Source organism: Dendrobates tinctorius, unplaced genomic scaffold (assembly GCF_039654945.1).
Source record: "Dendrobates tinctorius isolate UK_male_01 unplaced genomic scaffold, ASM3965494v1 ptg000054l, whole genome shotgun sequence".
Taxonomy (NCBI): Eukaryota; Metazoa; Chordata; class Amphibia; order Anura; family Dendrobatidae; genus Dendrobates; species Dendrobates tinctorius.
In genome coordinates, this window is record NW_027361722.1 from 1,918,853 (window position 1) to 1,940,411 (window position 21,559).

Here is a 21,559-nt window from a genome sequence, read left to right on the forward strand (position 1 = left end):
CAGCGCCTCCTAAGTGCAGCGCCTCTTGTGCGCAGTGCCTCATCCTGTGCGCAGTGCCTTCTCCTGTGCGCAGTGCCTCCTCCTGTGTGCAGTGCCTTCTCCTGTCTGCAGTGCCTTCTCCTGTGTGCAGTGCCTTCTCCTGTGTGTAGTGCATCCTGTGTGCAGTTCCTTCTCCTGTGTGCAGTTCCTTCTCCTGTGTGCAGTGCCTTCTCTTGTGTGCAGTGCCTTCTCCTGTGTGGAGTGCCTCCTCCTAAGTGCAGTGCCCCTCCTGTGTGTAGTGCCTCCTGAGTGCAGTGCCTCCTCCTGTGTGCAGTGCCTCCTCCTGTGTGCAGTGCCTTCTCATGTGTGCAGTGCCTCTTCATGTGTATAGTGCCTCTTCATGTGTATAGTGCCTCCCGAGTGCAGTGCCTCCTCCGAAGTGCAGCGCCTCCTGTGTGCAGTGCATCCTCCTTAGTGCAGTGCCTCCTCCTGTGTGCAGCATCTCCTCCTGTGTGCAGTGCCTCCACCTAAGTGCAGTGCCTCCTCCTGAGTGCAGTGCCTCCTCCTGTGTGCAGTGCCTCCTCCTGTGTGCAGTGCGTTCTCCTGTGCCTTCTCCTTTGTGCAGTGCCTTCTCCTGTGTTCAGTGCCTTGTCCTATGTGCAGTGCCTCCTCCTTTGTGCAGTGCCTCCTCCTGTGTGCAGTGCCTCCTCCTGTGTGCAGTGCGTTTTCTTGTGTAGTGCCTTCTGTGCGCAGTCCCTCCTCCTGTGTGCAGTGCCTCCTCCTGTGTGCAGTGCCTTCTCCTGTGCGCAGTGCCTACTCATGTCTGCAGTGCATCCTCCTGTGCGCAGTGCCTTCTCCCAGAAGGCAGTGCCTTCTCCTGTGTGCAGTGCCTTCTCCTGTGTGCAGTGCCTCCTCCTATGTGCAGTGCCTCCTCCTGTGTGCAGTGCCTTCTCCCGTGTTCAGTGCCTCCTCCTGTGCGCAGTGCCTTCTGTGCGCAGTGCCTTCTCCCGAGTGCAGTGCCTTCTCTTGTGTGCAGTGCCTCCTCCTGTGTGCAGTGCCTCCTGTGTGCAGTGCCTCCTCCTGTGCGCAGTGCCTTCTCCTGTGTGCAGTGTCTTCCCTGTGTGCAGTGCCCTTTCCTGTGCAGTGCCCGGGTGTAGTAATGTCACATCTTTCTCCTCTGATGGTGACTGCAGGTTCTCGTGTCACATACTGGTCATTCCCAGCCGCCTGACGCGTCTCCTCCAGATCCCGTATCACCGGTGTCCAGGGAAACCTTCAGACGCCCGGCACCGATCAGATTAAGTGATGAGAAGCTTCATCCAACTCACAATCCGCAGACTCCAAATCCCATTAATCTGTTCCATTCACTGACAGATGGCGGCCACGTGCTGTCTGCCCCCATAATAATGCTCTGATTATAGCTTGAGCTGTTTGCCCCGTAATAATGCTGTGATTATAGCTTCAGCTGTGTGCCCCCATAATAATGCTGTCCTGTTCTTACAGCTGAGGGTTTGTTACAGTGTATCCTCTGAACGTTCTGATACATTGTAAGTAACGTGTCCATGTGCTGCAGTGACTGGGGATGACCACCACGTGACACGAGACCCGTGAGCACCGCAGCGTGGGCAGAGCACATTTCACCTGTTGTGACCGGACAATACCCATCACCTGTACCGTCAGCAAGTGAAATGTCCTCCGCTGGCAAGAAGGAGACGCACCAGAAGATCCTGTCCTGTATAATTAAGGGTTAAGATGAGCAGACTTCAACGTGCTTGTGCCCCTATGACAACCCCTTCTGCTCCTGTTCCGCTGTCATAGGGCACCAGACATCATAGCAGCCGCTCAGGATCTATACTTATAGATTTAATATAACCAATTTGCTTTCTTTGGATGCCCAGAGCTTGTTTTATAATGCTGAGCTTCTGCCACAGGACAGGAAGTGTTATCATGGGGACACAGGTACAGGAGCTTGTCACAAAGATGGTGTCTGAACTCGCCGGATTTTTTCACATTTTAAAATACTAAAGCGACAAGATCTTCCCTGCGTTCTCCTTCCTTAGTTATGTGCATGTATACAGCATCTGTAAGAAATAGTGGTGGGGTGTTAAGGTTAAAGGGGAGTAACGGAGCATGGAGCTGGGGAAGGATGGATGGTTAATGGGATGGTCCAGTCAGTAGTCACTGAATGTGGTCATCTGGTGTGTTAGGGGTTAAAGGTTTGTTGTAGCATCATGGTTGTAGGATAGTAGCTGTAGGGTTGGAATTGTTGGGCGGTAGTTGAAGGTTTGCTATACAACGGTAGGTTGAATTGTGGTCGTCATAGAGCGGTAATTGGGTGGAAGTTCTAGGATGGTAGGAAAGCAAAATAGTCATAGGGCTGCAGTTGTAGCACAGTAGTGATCAGATGATGGTTGAAGGATGGTACTTAAAGGAGAGAAGTAGTAGGAGAGTAATTATTGGGCCGTAGTCACAGGACAGGAGTTCTATGACTGTAGTTGTTGCATAGTAGTAGTGTTAGTGTGGTGGTTGTAGGACAGAAGTTGTAGTTCGATCATAGAGAAGATGTGTGGAATGGTAGTTCTAGGAGGGTATTTGCAGTTATAGTACCATAGTTGCAGGGTTGGGGAGCATTTATGGTTGAAAAGGATTTGTGGATGGATAGGATTTTTGGTTGCAAAGATTTGTGGTTTAGAAACATTTGTGTTGGGAAGATTTGTGGATGGAGAGGATTTGTGAATTGGGAGTATTTGTTGTTGGTATGTTTTGTGGATGAGTAGGATTTGTGGTTTGGAAAAATTTTTGTTGGGTGGATTTGTAGATGGAGTGGATTTGTGGATTGGGAGTATTTGTGGTTTTGAAGGACTTCTATATGGGAGGATTTGTGGATGGTGAATATTTGGTTTGGAAGGAATTGTAGTTGGTATGATTTATGGATTGGGAATATTTGTGGTTGGTAGGATTTGTGGTTGGGGAGAGGGTTTGTGCTTGGGATGGATTTGTGGTTGGAAAGGATTTGTGGATGGACCAGATTTGTGGTTTGGGAGGATTTGTGGATAAAGAGGATTTGTAGTTGTGGAGAAGATTTGTGATTAGGGATGATTTATGGTCGGTAGGATTTGTGGTTGGGTAAGGTTTATGCATAGGGAGGATTTGTGGTTGGGACGATCTGTGGTTAGGAGGATTTGTGGTTTTGGAGGATTTCTGGTTGGGAGGATTTGTGGTTTGGTAGGATCTGTGGATGGGATGATCTGTGAGCAGGAGGATTTGTAGTCGGGGAGGATTAATGGTTGGCGATAGGATTTGTGGGTTGGGAAGATTTGTGGTTTGGGAGGATCTGTGGTTAGGATGATTTAGGGGTGGGAGTATTTGAGTTTGGGAAGGATTTGTGATAGGGAAGGATTTATGGTCAGGGGGAATTTGTGGTTGGGGATGATTTATGGTCGGGGAAGATTTGCGGTTGGTCAGATTTTTGGCTGGGGAAGATTAATGAGAAAAATTATGGTTGGGGCGATGTGTGGTTGGAAGGATTTGAGGTTGGGGAGGATTTATGATTGGGAAATGCATTTGTAGTCGGAGGATTTGTGGTTGGGAAGGATTATGGTTGGTCAGATTTGTGGTTGTTTGAATTTGTGGTTGGGGAGAAGATTTGTGGTCAGTGAGGAGTTGTGGTTAGGCTTTGTAGTCGAGGAAGATGTATGGTCAGGGAGGATTTGTGTTTGGGGAGTATTTGTGATTGGGAAGAGCATTTGTGGTTGGGGAGGATTTCTGGTTGTGGAGGATTTGTGGTTGGAGAAGATTTGAGAGAGGACTTGTGGTTGGGGAGATGTGTGGTTGGGAAGAATTTGTTTAGAGTATTTGAGGTTGATGTGGATTCGTGGGTGGAGAGAGGATTTGTGGTCGGTAGGATTTGTGGTTTGGGAGGATCTGTGGGTGGGAGGATCTGTGTTTGGGTAGGATTTGTTGGGAGAATTTGCAGTCGGTAGGATGTATGGATTGGGAGTATTTGTGGATGAGGAATATTTGTGGTTGGGAAAGATTTGTGATTGAGGAAAGGATTTGTGGTTGGGTTAGATTTGTGGTCAGGTCAGATTTGTGGTTGGAGAGAGGATTTGTGGTTGGTCGTGGAGGATTTGTGGTTGTGGAGGATCAGTGGATGGGGAAGATTTGTGGTTGGGAGAATTTGTGGTCGTTGAGGATTTGTGGTTCAGGAGAAAATTTATGGTTGGAAAGGATTTGTGCATGGGTAGGATTTATGGTTGTGGAGTTTATGTGGATGATGAAGATTTGTGATCAAGGAGGATTTTAGGTAATTGCGGATTTATGGTCGGGTAGGATTTGTGGTTAGGTATGGATTATGCGTGGAGAGGATTTGAGGTTTGGGAGGATCTGTGTGTGAAAATTTGTGGTTGGGAGGATTTGTGGTCGAGGAAGATTTATGGTCGGGTAGGATTTGTGGTTAGGTATGGTTTATGCATGGAGAGGATTTGTGGAGGGGGAGGATTTGTAGTTGGGAGGATTTGTGGTTCAGGAGGATTTGTGGTTGGGAGGATTTGTGGTAGAGGAAGATTTATGGTCGGGTAGGATTTGTGGTTAGGTATGGTTTATGCATGGAGAGGATTTGTGGACGGGGAGGATTTGTGGTTCAGGAGGATTTGTGGTTGGGAGGATTTGTGGTAGAGGAAGATTTATGGTCGGGTAGGATTTGTGGTTAGGTATGGTTTATGCATGGAGAGGATTTGTGGACGGGGAGGATTTGTAGTTGGGAGGATTTGTGGTTCAGGAGGATTTGTGGTTGGGAGGATTTGTGGTAGAGGAAGATTTATGGTCGGGTAGGATTTGTGGTTGGGTAGGGTTTATGCATTGGGAAGATTTGTGTTTGGTGAGGAATTGCAGTTGTTGAGAGGATTTGTGGTTGGGGACGATTTGTGGTTGGGAGGATCTGTAGATGGAATGATCTGTGTTTGGGAAGGATTTTTGGTTGGGGAGGATTAATGGTTGGGAGGATTTGTGGTTGGTTTTGTAGTTGATAGGATTTATGTATGCAGAGTATTTGTGGTTATTAGGATTTGTGGTTGAGAGAATTTGAGATCGAGGAGGATTTGTGGTTAGTAGGATTTGTGGTTGGCGAGGGAATTTATGATCAGAGAGGCATTATGGTTGGAAAAGATTTGTGGATGGGTAGGATTTATGGTTGTGGAGTATATGGGGATGAGGAGGATTTGTGGTCAAGGAGGATTTAAAGTAATTGAGGATTTATGGTTGGGTAGGATTTGTGGTTAGTTTGGTTTATACATGGAGAAGATTTGTGGTCGGGGAGAATTTGTAGTTGGGAGGATTTGTGGTTCGGGAGGATCTGTGGGTGAGAGGATTTGTGGTCGAGGAGGATTTATGGTCAGGTAGGATTTATGCATGGAGCGGATTTGTGGTTGGGGAGGATCTGTGAGTTAGGATTTGTGGTTGGAAGGATCTGTGGATGGGAGGATCTGTGTTTGGGAAGGATTTGTGGTTGGGAAGTATTAATGGTTGGTAGAATTTGTGGTTGGATTTGTGGTCAGTAGGATTTATGTATGGGGAGTATTTGTGTTAGGATTTGTGATTGGGAGAATTTGTTGACAGAGAGGATTTGTGGTTAGTAGGATTTGTGGTTGGGGAGAGAATTTATGGTTGGTCAGAGAGGAGTTATGGTTGAATGGATTTGTGGATGGGTTGGATATATAGTTGTGGAATTTATGTGGATGAGGAGGATTGGTGATCAAGGAGGATTTAAGGTAATTGAGGATATTTGTTTTTAGATATGGTTTATGCATGGAGAGGATTTGTGGTTCGGATGATCTGTGGTTCGGGAGGATCTGTGGGTGAGAAGATTTGTGGTTGGGAGGATTTGTGGTTGAGGAGGATTTATGGTCGGGTAGGATTTGTGGTTGGGTAGGGTTTATGCATTGGGAGGATTTGTGTTTGAGGAATTGTGGTTGTTGAGAGGATCTGTGTTTGGGAAAGATTTGTGGTTGGTTGGATTTGTGGTTGGAGAACATTAATGGTCGGGGAGGATTCTTGGTTGGGAGGATTTGTATTTGGGGAATTGTGGTCGGGTAAGAGAATTTGTGGTTGTGGAAAATCTGTGGTTTTAGTGGGAAATTAGGCATCTGCTTTGATTGGGAAGTCTCTGTCCTCTGTAGTGGTCGAATGATGCTGGAGCTGTGGGATTGGCGGCTGTAGTAATGAGGATGATCCGGTGGTCAGAGGTGGATTTGTCCCGTGGGATCGCTTTGTGTAAGGGGTAATTGGAGTAGTTGTAGGTGAGAGGATGGTAGTTCCTGGACTGTGAGCTTCGCTGTGAGAGTCTCTGGTGTTGTGTGGGGGATGGGATATATAATCGGTGCTCTGTTTTTGTCTATCTCCCGGCTGATTCTCTTGCCGCTGTCCTCTTGCACCCCGTGGCTCTTGTAGCAGTAGGTTACATATCCCGAAGGGCAATGCTCCAGCAGTTACACGGAGTCAGTACTTATTCCAATGACGAATACCACTATTCTACAAACTCGTGGGCCGAGAAAGGTAAGACCCATGTGTAGCACTGTGTGTCCTGTAGGAGTAGTAGTCCTGTCTGTCCTCCATGTGTAGCATCTTACGTGTCCTGCCTGTGTCGGGCTGATCCCACTGTAGGGTTCACTGAGCGCCTTGTATAATGCCGCCATGTTCTACCCGCCAGCTCCTGTAGTGTGTAGTGCCCTAAATCCTGAGCCTATCCCTGTACGACTCCTGGAGGTTCGAGAAGCTGAGATATTAGAAGCTGGTGTCCAGAACCCTAACAGCATCCTATATCTCAGCTTCCTAGTGTTGCGTGGACACCAGTATGGGTTAGTATTCAGAGATCTGCCAGGTTTGTCACGTGCGTTTCTCTGTCGTGGCATTGTGTGCCCATATTACCCACTAATCTCTTGTTCTACCTCCTGTAGAAAGTCGAGAAAGCTCGTTCAGCCGCTCGCGGAGCTCCAGCGTGTCCAGCATCGATAAAGAAGCCAAAGAGGCCGTCACCGCATTGTACTTCATGGAGACCTTTGCCCGGAAGAACGACCAGGCTCCGTCTCCGTGCCTGTGGGTGGGCACCAGCCTGGGCATGGTGCTGATCATATCGCTGAACATTCCCGTATCCGAGGAGCAGCGGCAGAGCGAGCCCGTGCAGGTGTCCCCCAGCGGTAAGATCATCATTCCAGGATCTCTGCTGTCAGTCAGTGAATAGAAACCCATCCTGATCTAGTTCTGCTCACACAAGTGCTGGTTTGTTACAATGTATCGGTGCAGGTAGAGACTTTGATTGTGGCCTGATGCATTGTAACAAGTCCATCTGCTGTAGGAGCAGGACTAGGGGAAACGGCGCTGTGGGGCTTCCCTAGTAGGGGGATTAGTGCCGCAGGGTCCGTGTGTTACTTGTGCCCTCTGTGTGCAGGCACGGTGCTCACCATGAAGGGCGCGGTGCTGACGTTCTCCTGCCTGGATTGTATGGGCTCATTGATTCACCCGTCGTATGAAGTCTGGAGGGACCTGAACAGCGGCGAAGAAAACGAGAAGACAAGGAAGCGGAAGCTGGTCGCCTTCTCCCCCTCCTCCTCGCAGGACATCGGAGATCACCAGTTCGCAGTTGTCTGCTCGGAGAAGCAAGCGAAAGTGTTCTCCCTGCCGTCCCAGACGTGTCTGTACGTGCACCACATCACCGAGACGTCCTTCCTGCTGCGGGCAGACGTGGTCACCATGTGCAACACCGTGCTGCTGGCATGCTTCTGCGCCAACGGACACATCATGACCATAAGGTACGAGCAGACTCACCTGTAACCAGATCTGGCCAGCTGCTGCAGAACCTCTTTGTGGAGGGGCTGTCATGGCCACTGCAGCAGCTGGGGTGCTTACCTACATTTATACTATGGATCAGGTGTTGATGAATTTGTCCTGATTTTGTGGTTGCAGCCTCCCCAGCCTCCGTCCGCTGCTCGACATCAACTACCTGCCGCTGACAGACATGAGAATAGCGCGGACATTCTGCTTCACCAACCACGGCCAGGCCTTGTACCTGTGCTCTCCCAGTGAGATCCAGAGGATCACATACAGTCAGGAGATGTGTGAGAGCCTGCAGGTGAGGCCCTGCTCAAATCTGTCCTCGCATCCGCCTGTAATGGGTACGAGGCCGTCACCATCAGGGGCTGCACATGCGTCTGACGCCATTTATCGTACTATTGTGTGACACACAGGAAGTTCAGGGGTAGGCTACATTCTGGGGGAAGGGCTGTGCTGCAGGGATTAGCTATGCTCTGTAGGAGGGGCTGTACTCCGGGGGATGGGCTATGCTTCATATGAGAGGCTATAATCTGAGGAATGGACTATATTCCGAAGGTTAGGCTATGCTTCATAGGAGGGGCTTGTTACATGTTACAGAACCACTTAGCACCCAGAATATGTTGTGCAGTTATATGCATTCCCCTTTCGTCCGCCCTCCCCCTACCTTTGTCATTTCCACAGTAAACATCGGCAGGCTTCGGCCACCTGCGGCTTTTGTAATGCATGTCTGGCCTGCCGCTTTTCTATTGGCCTGCCCTCTGTATCTGTGTGATATATCCTGTGTCCTGTGAGTAAAGTGTTGTCAGACTGGAAATACATGGAGAAGCAGTGATCTTTTATATGCGCCCATGTAACCCAGGGATTCCAGCCCGCGTCATTCATTCAGACTCCAGCCAACGTAGAGCGAACCTCCGAAAACACGGGGTGGTACTGAAAGAGGTACCCCAGCTTGGTAGACCCCGTTAAAGGGCTATAATCTGAGGAATGGGCTAAACTCTGGGGGATGGGTTATGCTTCATAGGAGGGGCTATAATCTGAGAAAATGGGCTATACTCCGGGGAATAAACTATGCTTCATAGGAGGGGCTATAATCTGAGGAATGGGCTATTCTCCGGGGAATAAACTATGCTTCATAGGAGGGGCTATAATCTGAGGAATGGGCTATACTCCGGGGGATGCGCTATACTTCATAGGAAGGGCTATAATCTGAGAAACGGGCTATACTCCGGGGGATGCGCTATGCTTCATAGGAGGGGCTATAATCTGGGAAATGGGCTATACTCCGGGGAATAAACTATGCTTCATAGGAGGGGCTATAATCTGAGGAATGGACTATACTCCGGGGGATGGGGTATAATCTGAGGAATGGACTATACTCCGAAGGTTAGGCTATGCTTCATAGGAGGGGCTATAATCTGAGGAATGGGCTATACTCAGGGGGATGGGGTATAATCTGAGGAATGAAATATACTTCGGGGGATGGGGTATAATCTGAGGAATGGGCTATACTCCGAAGATTAGGCTATGCTTCATAGCAGGGGCTATAATCTGAGGAATGGGCTATACTCCAGAGGATGGGCTATAATCTGAGGAATTGACTATACTCCGAATGATACTCTATGCTCCATAGGAGGGGCTATAATCTGAGGAATGGGCCATACTCCGAAGGTTAGGCTATGCTCCATAGGAGGGGTTATAATCTGAGGAATGGACTATACTCCGGGGGATGGGCTATGCTCCAAAGGAGGGGCTATAATCTGAGGAATGGACTATACTCTTGTGGATGGGCTATGCTCCAAAGGAGGGGCTAGAATCGGAGGGATGGACTATACTTCGGGGGATGGGCTATGCTCCTCAGGAGGGGCTATAATCTGAGGAATGGACTATACTCTGGAGGATAGGCTATGCTTCATAGGAGGGGCTATAATCTGAGGAATGGGCTATACTCTGGAGGTTAGGCTATGCTCCAAAGGAGGGGCTATAACCTGAGGAATGTACTATACTCCGGGGGATGGGCTATGCTCCAAAGGAGGGGCTATAATCTGAGGAATGGACTATACTCCGGGGGATGGGCTATGCTCCAAAGGAGGGGCTATAATCTGAGGAATGGACTATACTCCGGGGGATGGGCTATGCTCCATAGGAGGGGCTATAATCTGAGGAATTAACTATACTCTGGAGGTTAGGCTATGCTTCATAGGAGGGGCTATAATCTGAGGAATGGGCAATACTCCGGGGGATGGGCTATGCTTCATAGGAGGGGCTATAATCTGAGGAATGGACTATACTCCGGGGGATGGGCCATGCTCCATAGGAGGGGCTATAATCTGAGGAATGGACTATACTTCGGGGATGGGCTATGCTCCATAGGAAGGGCTATAATCTGAGGAATGAACTATACTCCGGAGGTTAGGCTATGCTCCATAGGAGGGGCTTTAATCTGAGGAATGGACTATACTCCGGGGGATGGGGTATAATCTGAGGAATGGACTGTGCTCCGGGGAATGGGGTATAATCTGAGGAATGGACTATACTCCGGGGGATGGGCTATGCTTCATAGCAGGGGCTATAATCTGAGGAATGGGCTATACTCCGGGGGATGGGCTATGCTCCAAAGGAGGGGCTATAATCTGAGGAATGGACTATACTCTGGGGGATGGGGTATAATCTGAGGAATGAAATATACTCCAGGGGATGGGGTATAATCTGAGGAATGGGCTATACTCCGAAGGTTAGGCTATGCTTCATAGGAGGGGCTATAATCTGAGGAATGGGCTATACTCCGGGGGATGGGGTATAATCTGAGGAATGGACTATACTCCGGTGGATGGGGTGTAATCTGAGGAATGGACTATACTCCGGGGGATGGGCTATGCTCCATAGGAGGGGCTGTAATCTGAGGAATGAACTATACTCCGGAGGTTAGGCTATGCTTCATAGGAGTGGCTATAATCTGAGGAATGAACTATACTCCGGGGGATGGGCTATGCTCCATAGGAGGGGCTGTAATCTGAGGAATGGATTATACTCCGGGGGATGGGCTATGCTCCATAGGAGGGGCTATAATCTGAGGAATGGACTATACTCGGGGGATGGGCTATGCTCCAAAGGAGGGGCTATAATCTGAGGAATGAAAGATACTCCGGGGGATGGGGTATAATCTGAGGAATGGGCTATACTCCGAAGGTTAGGCTATGCTTCATAGGAGGGGCTATAATCTGAGGAATGGGCTATACTCAGGGGGATGGGGTATAATTTGAGGAATGAAATATACTCCGGGGGGATGGGGTATAATCTTAGGAATGGGCTATACTCTGAAGGTTAGGCTATGCTTCATAGGAGGGGCTATAATCTGAGGAATGGGCTATACTCTGGGGGATGGGGAATAATCTGAGGAATGGACTATACACTGGGGGATGGGGTATAATCTGAGGAATGGGCTATACTCCGAAGGTTAGGCTATGCTTCATAGCAGGGGCTATAATTTGAGGAATGGGCTATACTTCGGGACATGGGATATGCTTCATAGCAGGGGCTAAAATCTGAGGAATTGACTATAGTCCGAATGATACTCTATGCTCCATAGGAGGGGCTATATTCTGAGGAATGGATTATACTCCGAAGGATAGGCTATGATAGGAGGGGCTATAATCTGAGGAATGGGCCATACTCCGAAGGTTAGGCTATGCTCCAAAGGAGGGGCTATAATCTGAGGAATGGACTATACTCTGGGGGATGGGCTATGCTCCAAAGGAGGGGCTAGAATCGGAGGGATGGACTATACTTCGGGGAATGGGCTATGCTCCTTAGGAGGAGCTATAATCTGAGGAATGGACTATACTCTGGAGGTTAGGCTATGCTTCATAGGTGGGGCTATAATCTGAGGAATGGGCTATACTCTGGAGGTTAGGCTATGCTCCAAAGGAGGGGCTATAACCTGAGGAATGTACTATACTCCGGGGGATGGGCTATGCTCCAAAGGAGGGGCTATAATCTGAGGAATGGACTATACTCCGGGGGATAGGCTATGCTCCAAAGGAGGGGCTATAATCTGAGGAAAATGGACTATACTTCGGGGGAGGGGCTATAATCTGAGGAATGGACTATACTCCGGGGGATGGGCTATGCTCCATAGGAGGGGCTATAATCTGAGGAATTAACTATACTCTGGAGGTTAGGCTATGCTTCATAGGAGGGGCTATAATCTGAGGAATGGGCAATACTCCGGGGGATGGGATATGCTTCATAGGAGGGGCTATAATCTGAGGAATGGACTATACTCCGGGGGATGGGCTATGCTCCATAGGAGGGGCTATAATCTGAGGAATGGACTATACTTCGGGGGATGGGCTATGCTCCATAGGAAGGGCTATAATCTGAGGAATGAACTATACTCCGGAGGTTAGGCTATGCTCCATAGGAGGGGCTTTAATCTGAGGAATGGACTATACTCTGGGGGATGGGCTATGCTCCAAAGGAGGGGCTATAATCTGAGGAATGGACTATAATCTGGAAGATGGGGTATAATCTGAGGAATGGTCTATACTCCGGGGGATGGGGTATAATCTGAGGAATGGACTATACTCCGGGGAATGGGGTATAATCTGAGGAATGGACTATTCCCCGGGGGGATGGGCTATGCTTCATAGCAGGGGCTATAATCTGAGGAATGGGCTATACTCCGAGCGATGGGCTATGCTCCAAAGGAGGGGCTATAATCTGAGGAATGGACTATACTCCGGGGGATGGGCTATGCTCCATAGGAGGGGCTTTAATCTGAGGAAAGGACTACACTCCGGGGGATGGGCTATGCTTCATAGGAGGGGCTATAATCTGAGGAATGAACTATACTCCGGAGGTTAGGCTATGCTTCATAGGAGGGGCTATAATCTGAAGAATGGGCTATACTCTGGGGGATGGGCTATGCTTCATAGGAGGGGCTATAATCTGAGGAATGGACTATACTCCGGGGGATGGGCTATGCTCCATAGGATGGGCTATAATCTGAGGAATGGACTATAGTCCTGGGGATGGGCTATAATCTGAGGAATGAACTATACTCCGGAGGTTTGGCTATGCTTCATAGGAGTGGCTATAATCTGAGGAATGAACTATACTCCGGGGGATGGGCTATGCTCCATAGGAGGGGCTGTAATCTGAGGAATGAACTATACTCCGGAGGTTAGGCTATGCTTCATAGGAGTGGCTATAATCTGAGGAATGGACTATACTCCTGAGGTTAGGCTATGCTCCATAGGAGGGGCTATAATCTGAGGAATGGACTATACTCTGGGGATGGGGTATAATCTGAGGAATGGGCTATACTCCAAAGGTTAGGCTATGCTTCATAGGAGGGGCTATAATCTGAGGAATGGGCTATACTCAGGGGGATGGGGTATAATTTGAGGAATGAAATATACTACGGGGGATGGGGTATAATCTGAGGAATGGGCTATACTCCGAAGGTTAGGCTATGCTTCATAGGAGGGGCTATAATCTGAGGAATGGACTATACTCCGGGGGATGGGCTATGCTTCATAGCAGGGGCTATAATCTGAGGAATGGGCTATACTCCGGAGGATGGGCTTTAATCTGAGGAATGGACTATACTCCGAAGGATAGGCTATGATAGGAGGGGCTATAATCTGAGGAATGGGCTATATTCCGGAGGTTACGCTATGCTTCATAGGAGGGGCTATAATCTGAGGAATGGACTATACTCCGGGGGATGGGCTATGCTCCTTAGGAGGGGCTATAATCTGAGGAATGGACTATACTCCGGAGGTTAGGCTATGCTTCATAGGAGGGGCTATAATCTGAGGAATGGGCAATACTCCAGGGGATGGGCTATGCTTCATAGGAGGGGCTATAATCTGAGGAATGGACTATACTCCGGGGGATGGGCTATGCTCCATAGGAGGGGCTATAATCTGAGGAATGGACTATACTCCGGGGGATGGGCTATGCTCCATAGGAGGGGCTATAATCTGAGGAATGAACTATACTCCGGAGGTTAGGCTATGCTCCATAGGATGGGCTATAATCTGAGGAATGGACTATACTCCGGGGGATGGGCTATGCTCCAAAGGAGGGGCTATAATCTGAGGAATGGACTATACTCTGGGGGATGGGGTATAATCTGAGGAATGAAATATACTCTGGGGGATAGGGTATTATCTGAGGAATGGGCTATACTCCGAAAGTTAGGCTATGCTTCATAGGAGGGGCTATAATCTGAGGAATGGGCTATACTCCTTGGGATGGGGTATAATCTGAGGAATGGACTGTACTCCGGGGGATGGGGTATAATCTGAGGAATGGACTATACTCCGGGGGATGGGCTATGCTTCATAGCAGGGGCTTTAATCTGAGGAATGGGATATACTCCGGAGGATGGACTATAATCTGAGGAATTGACTATACTCCGAAGGATAGGCTATGATAGGAGGGGCTATAATCTGAGGAATGAACTATACTCCGAAGGATAGGCTATGATAGGAGGGGCTATAATCTGAGGAATGAACTATACTCCGAAGGTTAGGCTATGCTCCATAGGAGGGGTTATAATCTGAGGAATGGACTATACTCCGGGGGATGGGCTATGCTCCAAAGGAGGGGCTATAATCTGAGGAATCGACTATACTCCGGGGGATGGGCTATGCTTCATAGGAGGGGCTATAATCTGAGGAATGAACTGTACTCCGGAAGTTAGGCTATGCTTCATAGGAGGGGCTATAATCTGAGGAATGGGCTATACTCTGGGGGATGGACTATGCTCTAAAGGAGGGGCTATAATCTGAGGAATGGACTATACTCCGGGGGATGGGCTATGCTTCATAGGAGGGGCTATAATCTGAGGAATGGACTATACTCCGGGGGATGGGCTATGCTCCATAGGAGGGGCTATAATCTGAGGAATGGACTATACTCCGGGGGATGGGCTATGCTCCATAGGAGGGGCTATAATCTGAGGAATGAACTATACTCCGGAGGTTAGGCTATGCTCCATAGGATGGGCTATAATCTGAGGAATGGACTATACTCCGGGGGATGGGCTATGCTCCAAAGGAGGGGCTATAATCTGAAGAATGGACTATACTCTGGGGGATGGGGTATAATCTGAGGAATGAAATATACTCTGGGGGATAGGGTATTATCTGAGGAATGGGCTATACTCCGAAAGTTAGGCTATGCTTCATAGGAGGGGCTATAATCTGAGGAATGGGCTATACTCCTTGGGATGGGGTATAATCTGAGGAATGGACTGTACTCCGGGGGATGGGGTATAATCTGAGGAATGGACTATACTCCGGGGGATGGGCTATGCTTCATAGCAGGGGCTTTAATCTGAGGAATGGGCTATACTCCGGAGGATGGACTATAATCTGAGGAATTGACTATACTCCGAAGGATAGGCTATGATAGGAGGGGCTATAATCTGAGGAATTAACTATTCTCCGAAGGATAGGCTATGCTCCATAGGAGGGGTTATAATCTGAGGAATGGACTATACTCCGAAGGATAGGCTATGATAGGAGGGGCTATAATCTGAGGAATGAACTATACTCTGAAGGTTAGGCTATGCTCCATAGGAGGGGTTATAATCTGAGGAATGGACTATACTCCGGGGGATGGGCTATGCTCCAAAGGAGGGGCTATAATCTGAGGAATGGACTATACTCTGGGGGATGGGCTATGCTCCAAAGTAGGGGCTATAATCTGAGGAATCGACTATACTCCGGGGGATGGGCTATGCTCCATAGGAGGGGCTTTAATCTGAGGAATGGACTATACTCCGGGGGATGGGCTATGCTTCATAGGAGGGGCTATAATCTGAGGAATGAACTGTACTCCGGAAGTTAGGCTATGCTTCATAGGAGGGGCTATAATCTGAGGAATGGGCTATACTCTGGGGGATGGACTATGCTCTAAAGGAGGGGCTATAATCTGAGGAATGGACTATACTCCGGGGGATGGGCTATGCTCCATGGGAGGGGCTATAATCTGAGGAATGGGCTATACTCTGGGGGATGGGCTATGCTCCAAAGGAGGGGCTATAATCTGAGGAATGGACTATACTCTGGGGGATGGGCTATGCTTCATAGGAGGGGCTATAATCTGAGGAATGGACAATACTCCGGGGGATGGGCTATGCTCCTTAGGAGGGGCTATAATCTGAGGAATGGACTATACTCTGGGGGATGGGCTATGCTCCATAGGATGGGCTATAATCTGAGGAATGAACTATACTCCGTAGGTTAGGCTATGCTCCATAGGAGTGGCTATAATCTGAGGAATGAACTATACTCCGGGGGATGGGCTTTGCTCCATAGGAGGGGCTGTAATCTGAGGAATGAACTAATCTCCGGAGGTTAGGCTATGCTTCATAGGAGGGGCTATAATCTGAGGAATGGGCTATACTCCGGGGGATGGGCTATAATCTGAGGAATGAACTATACTCCAAACTCTCCTTCCTCGCCATCACCGAAACCTGGCTCACCCCTTCTGACACAGCCTCTCCTGCTGCACTTTCGTATGGTGGCTTCCACCTTTCTCACACCCCCCCGCCCCAGCAGCAAACATGGTGGAGGAGTTGGTTTTCTCCTGTCAGATACCTGCTCCTTCACCCCAATCCCACTGCCACCCTCTGTTACCCTCCCTTCCTTTGAGGTGCACTCTGTGCGCATCTACTCCCCCTCCAACCTCCAACTGGCTGTCATCTACCGCCCCCCAGGGCCAGCCACCACCTTCTTTGACCACTTCACCACCTGGTTACTTCATTTCCTTTCCGCTGACATCCCTACCATCATCATGGGCGACTTCAACATCCCCATTGACACTTCCCTCTCAGCTGCCACTAAACTTCTATCTCTCACTTCCTCCTTCGGCCTCACTCAATGGTCTTCTACAGCCACCCACAAAGATGGCCACACACTGGACCTCATCTTCACCCGCCTCTGCTCCCTATCTAACCTCTCTAACTCACCTCTTCCTCTCTCTGACCACAACCTGCTCACATTCTCTTCCCTCTTCACTCCATGTCTACAATCCTCACCCCACAAACTTTCACACCCTCGCAGGAATCTTAAACACCTTGACCTACACTCATTCTCTGAATCCCTCCTCCCTCTTACAGATATAAGTTCCTTACACAATGCGGATGACGCTGCCGCTCTATATAACACCACAATAGCTGTAGCTTTGGAATCCGCTGCCCCACTTACACATACCAAAACTCGCAAAATCAACAGACAGCCCTGGCACACCAGCCTGACCAAAGAGCTGAGGCGAGCTTCCAGGGCTGCTGAGCGCAGATGGAAAAGATCCCACTCCAACGAGCACTTCATCGCATTCAAACAGTCCCTCACTACTTTCAAGACCACACTCGCCACAGCTAAACAAACCTACTTCTCATCTCTCATATCCTCCCTGTCTCGCAACCCTAAACAGTTATTCAACACCTTCAATTCTCTCCTCCGCCCCCCAGCACCTCCTCCCTCCCCACTCATCTCAGCTGAAGACTTTGCCTCATTTTTCAAGCAGAAAATTGATAACATCAGGGACAGTTTTGGTCAACAACCCCCAGAGCCCTTCCTCCCGACTTCCCAGCCCTCCACCTTCAAAACCAACTTCTCCACCATTACAGATCGACTCTCCACTCTACTCTCAAGATCACATCTCACCACCTGTGCACTCGACCCGATCCCATCCCACTTCATCCCAAACCTCACCACAGTCTTCATCCCAACCCTAACCCATCTCTTCAACCTATCACTAACAACTGGTGTTTTCCCCTCAAGCTTTAAACATGCCTCCATCACACCTATCCTCAAAAAGCCCTCTCTTGACCCATCCTCTGTATCTAGCTATCGCCCTATATCACTTCTCCCATACGCCTCCAAGCTACTGGAACAACACGTCTACCTTGAACTGTCCTCCCATCTCTCTTCTTGCTCCCTCTTCGACCGCTTACAATCTGGCTTCCGGTCACACCACTCCACTGAAACAGCCCTTACTAAGGTCACCAATGACCTCTTAACTGCCAAGAGCAAGCGACACTACTCTGTCCTCCTCCTCCTGGACCTGTCGGCTGCCTTTGACACAGTGGACCATTCCCTATTATTACAGACCCTCTCATCCCTCGGCATCACAGACTTGGCCCTCTCCTGGATCTCATCATACCTAACAGACCGGACATTCAGCGTCTCCCACTCACAGACCACCTCCTCACCTCGCCCCCTATCTGTCGGAGTCCCACAAGGTTCAGTCCTTGGGCCCCTGCTGTTCTCTATTTACACCTTTGGCCTGGGACAGCTCATAGAATCTCATGGCTTTCAGTATCATCTTTATGCTGATGACACACAGATCTACATCTCTGGACCAGATATCACCTCCCTACTAACCAGAATCCCTCAATGTCTGTCCACTATTTCATCCTTCTTCTCCACTAGATATCTGAAACTCAACATGGACAAAACAGAATTCATCATCTTTCCCCCATCTCACGCGACCCCCCCTACGAACCTATCAATTACAGTAAATGACTGCCCACTCTCCCCAGTCCCACAAGCTCGCTGCCTCGGAGTAATCCTTGACGCTGATCTCTCCTTCAAACCACATATCCAAACCCTTTCCACTTCATGCCGACTTCAACTCAAAAATATTTCACGCATCCGTTCATTCCTCACCCAAGAATCTGCAAAAACCCTAGTCCATGCCCTCATCATCTCTCGCCTTGACTACTGCAACCTCATGCTCTGTGGCCTCCCCTCAAACACTCTCGCACCCCTCCAATCTATTCTAAACTCTGCTGCCCGACTAATCCACCTGTCCCCCCGCTATTCCCCAGCTTCTCCCCTCTGTCAATCCCTTCACTGGCTCCCAATTGCCCAGAGACTCCATTACAAAACCCTAACCATGACATACAAAGCCATCCACAACTTGTCTCCTCCATACATCTGTGACCTCGTCTCCCGGTACTTTCCTGCACGCAACCTCCGATCCTCACAAGATCTCCTTCTCTACTCCCCTCTTATCTCCTCTTCCCACAATCGCATACAAGATTTCTCTCGCGCATCACCCCTACTCTGGAACTCTCTACCACATCATATCAGACTCTCACCTACCATCGAAACCTTCAAAAAGAGCCTGAAGACCCACCTCTTCCGACAAGCCTATAACCTGCAGTAACCACCGATCGACCAAACCGCTGCACGACCAGCTCTACCCTCGCCTACTGTATTACCACCCATCCCTTGAAGATTGTGAGCCCTCGCGGGCAGGGTCCTCTCTCCTCCTGTACCAGTTATGACTTGTATTGTTTAAGATTATTGTACTTGTTTTTATGTATACCCCTCCTCACATGTAAAGCGCCATGGAATAAATGGCGCTATAACAATAAATAATAATAATAATAATAATAATAATAATACTCCGGGGGATGGGCTATGCCCAGGGGGTGAGCCTAAATTATCAAGGATGGGCTACACTCAGGGAGGCTTTTACACTTGGGGGGTGGACTATAATGTAGTGCAATGTAGTCCTGATCTTCATGCTGGTATCAGCTGAGCTTTCTCACGCTTCATCCCTCTTTTAGGAGACCCTCGGAGACCTCTTCTCAATGGTGGAGACCCCTGAGGCTCAGAACAGAGGCTTCCTGAAAGGACTGTTCGGCGGAAGTGGCCAAACACTGGACAGAGAAGAGCTGTGTACGTATCATTGCCACTACAGTCAGTGCCAGCCAAGATGCCAACTATAGTCAGTGCCAGCCTTCAATGTCTTGCGAAAGTATTCGGCCCTCGGAACTTTTCAACCTTTTCCCACATATCATGCTTCAAACATAAAGATACCAAATGTAAATTTTTGGTGAAGAATCAACAAGTGGGACACAATTGTGAAGTTGAACGAAATTTATTGGTTATTTGAAATTTTTGTGGAAAGTCAAAAACTAAAAAGTGGGGCATGCAATATTATTCGGCCCCTTTAACTTAATCCTTTGTTGCACCACTTTTTGCTGCGATTACAGCTGTAGTCGCTTGGGGTATGTCTCTATCAGTTTTGTACATCGAGAGACTGAAATTCTCGCCCATTCTTCCTTGGCAAACAGCTCGAGCTCAGTGAGGTTGGATGGAGATGGTTTGTGAACAGGAGTTTTCAGCTCTTTCCACAGATTCTCGATTGGATTCAGGTCTGGACTGTGACTTGGCCATTCTCACACCTGGATACGTTTATTTGTGAACCATTCCATTGAAGATTTTGCTTTATGTTTGGGATCATTGTCTTGTTGGAAGACAAATCTCCGTCCCAGTCTCAGGTCTTTTGCAGACTCCAACAGGTTTTCTTCAAGAATGGTCCTGTATTTGGCTCCATCCATCTTCCCTGTCCCTGCTGAAGAAAAGCAGGCCCAAACCATGATGCTGCCACCATGTTTGACAGTGGGGATGGTGTGTTCAGGGTGATGCCTGTGTTGCCTTTACACCAAACATATCGTTTGGCATTGTTGCCAAAAAGTTCGATTTTGGTTTCATCTGACCAGAGCACCTTCTTCCACATGTTTGGTGTGTCTCCCAGGTGGCTTGTTGCAAATTTTAAATGACACTTTTTATGGATATCTTGAGAAATGACTTTCTTCTTGCCACTCTTCCATAAAGGCCAGATTTGTGCAGTGTACGACTGATTGCTGTCCTATGGACAGACTGTCCCACCTCAGCTGTAGATCTCTGCAGTTCATCCAGTGTGATAATGGGCCTCTTGGCTGCATCTCTGATCAGTCTTCTCCTTGTTTGAGATGAAAGTTTAGAGGGACGGCCGGGTCTTGGTAGATTTGCAGTGGTACGATACTCCTTCCATTTCAATATGGTCGCTTGCACAGTGCTCCTTGGGATGTTTAAAGTTTTGGAAATTATTTTGTATTCATATCCGGCTTTAAACTTCTCCACAACAGTATCACGGACCTGCCTGTTGTGTTCCTTGGCCTTCATGATGCTCTCTGTGCTTCTCACAGAACCCTGAGACTATCACAGAGCAGGTGCATTTATACGGAGACTTGATTACACACAGGTGGATTATATTTGTCATCATTAGTCATTTAGGGCAACATTGGATCATTCAGAGATCCACAATGAACTTCTGGAGTGAGTTTGCTGCACTGAAAGTAAAGGGGCCGAATAATATTGCACGCCCCACTTTTCAGTTTTTGAATTTCCACAGTAATTTAAAATAACCAATAAATTTCGTTCAACTTCACAATTGTGTCCCACTTGTTGATTCTTCACCAAAAATTTACATTTGGTATCTTTATGTTTGAAGCATGATATGTGGGAAAAGGTTGAAAAGTTCCAGGGGGCCGAATACTTTTGCAAGGCACTGTAGGTAACAACTATAGCTTGTGCTAGCCAAGGTGACAGCTATAGCATGTGCCAACTACAATCATGGTGTAAACAGTGATAATGGTAATTGTGCTGATGACGAGGACATCAGTAATCATGGGGCAAACTCTAGCCTTGGATGCCAGGCTGGAGGCCTCGTACTGTATAATCATGGGTGCTACTTTGGATCCAGTCCTGTTGATAGCAGAATTGTGAATGCAGCTCTGGATGTGACGAGAGGATGAGACAGTCACATCCAAAGCTGAAGTCACAATTCTCTGTCCGGAGTGCGGTGCATTGTTGGAATCAGAGCCGTTCAGATCCAAGTCCCATGTCCGTATTGTGATAGAAAAGTCGTATATGAGCCGCACACATTGGGACTACTA

At 48.5% G+C, this 21,559-nt stretch overlaps 1 protein-coding gene across 8 annotated transcripts in view; it reads left to right on the forward strand.

The window, feature by feature from the left end:
- Positions 1 to 21,559, forward strand: part of STXBP5L (syntaxin binding protein 5L) — a 340,555-nt gene that overhangs the window by 311,821 nt on the left and 7,175 nt on the right. For 4 of the 8 annotated variants that reach the window (XM_073576992.1, XM_073576994.1, XM_073576997.1 and 1 more), the window contains 5 exons: positions 6,427 to 6,531; positions 6,933 to 7,172; positions 7,424 to 7,784; positions 7,939 to 8,104; positions 19,403 to 19,514. In XM_073576992.1, coding sequence (XP_073433093.1) covers positions 6,427 to 6,531; positions 6,933 to 7,172; positions 7,424 to 7,784; positions 7,939 to 8,104; positions 19,403 to 19,514 — 984 coding nt within the window. The remainder of the gene's footprint in view (positions 1 to 6,426; positions 6,532 to 6,932; positions 7,173 to 7,423; positions 7,785 to 7,938; positions 8,105 to 19,402; positions 19,515 to 21,559) is intronic. The other 4 variants (XM_073576995.1, XM_073576999.1, XM_073576998.1 and 1 more) reach the window with 1 other exon arrangement.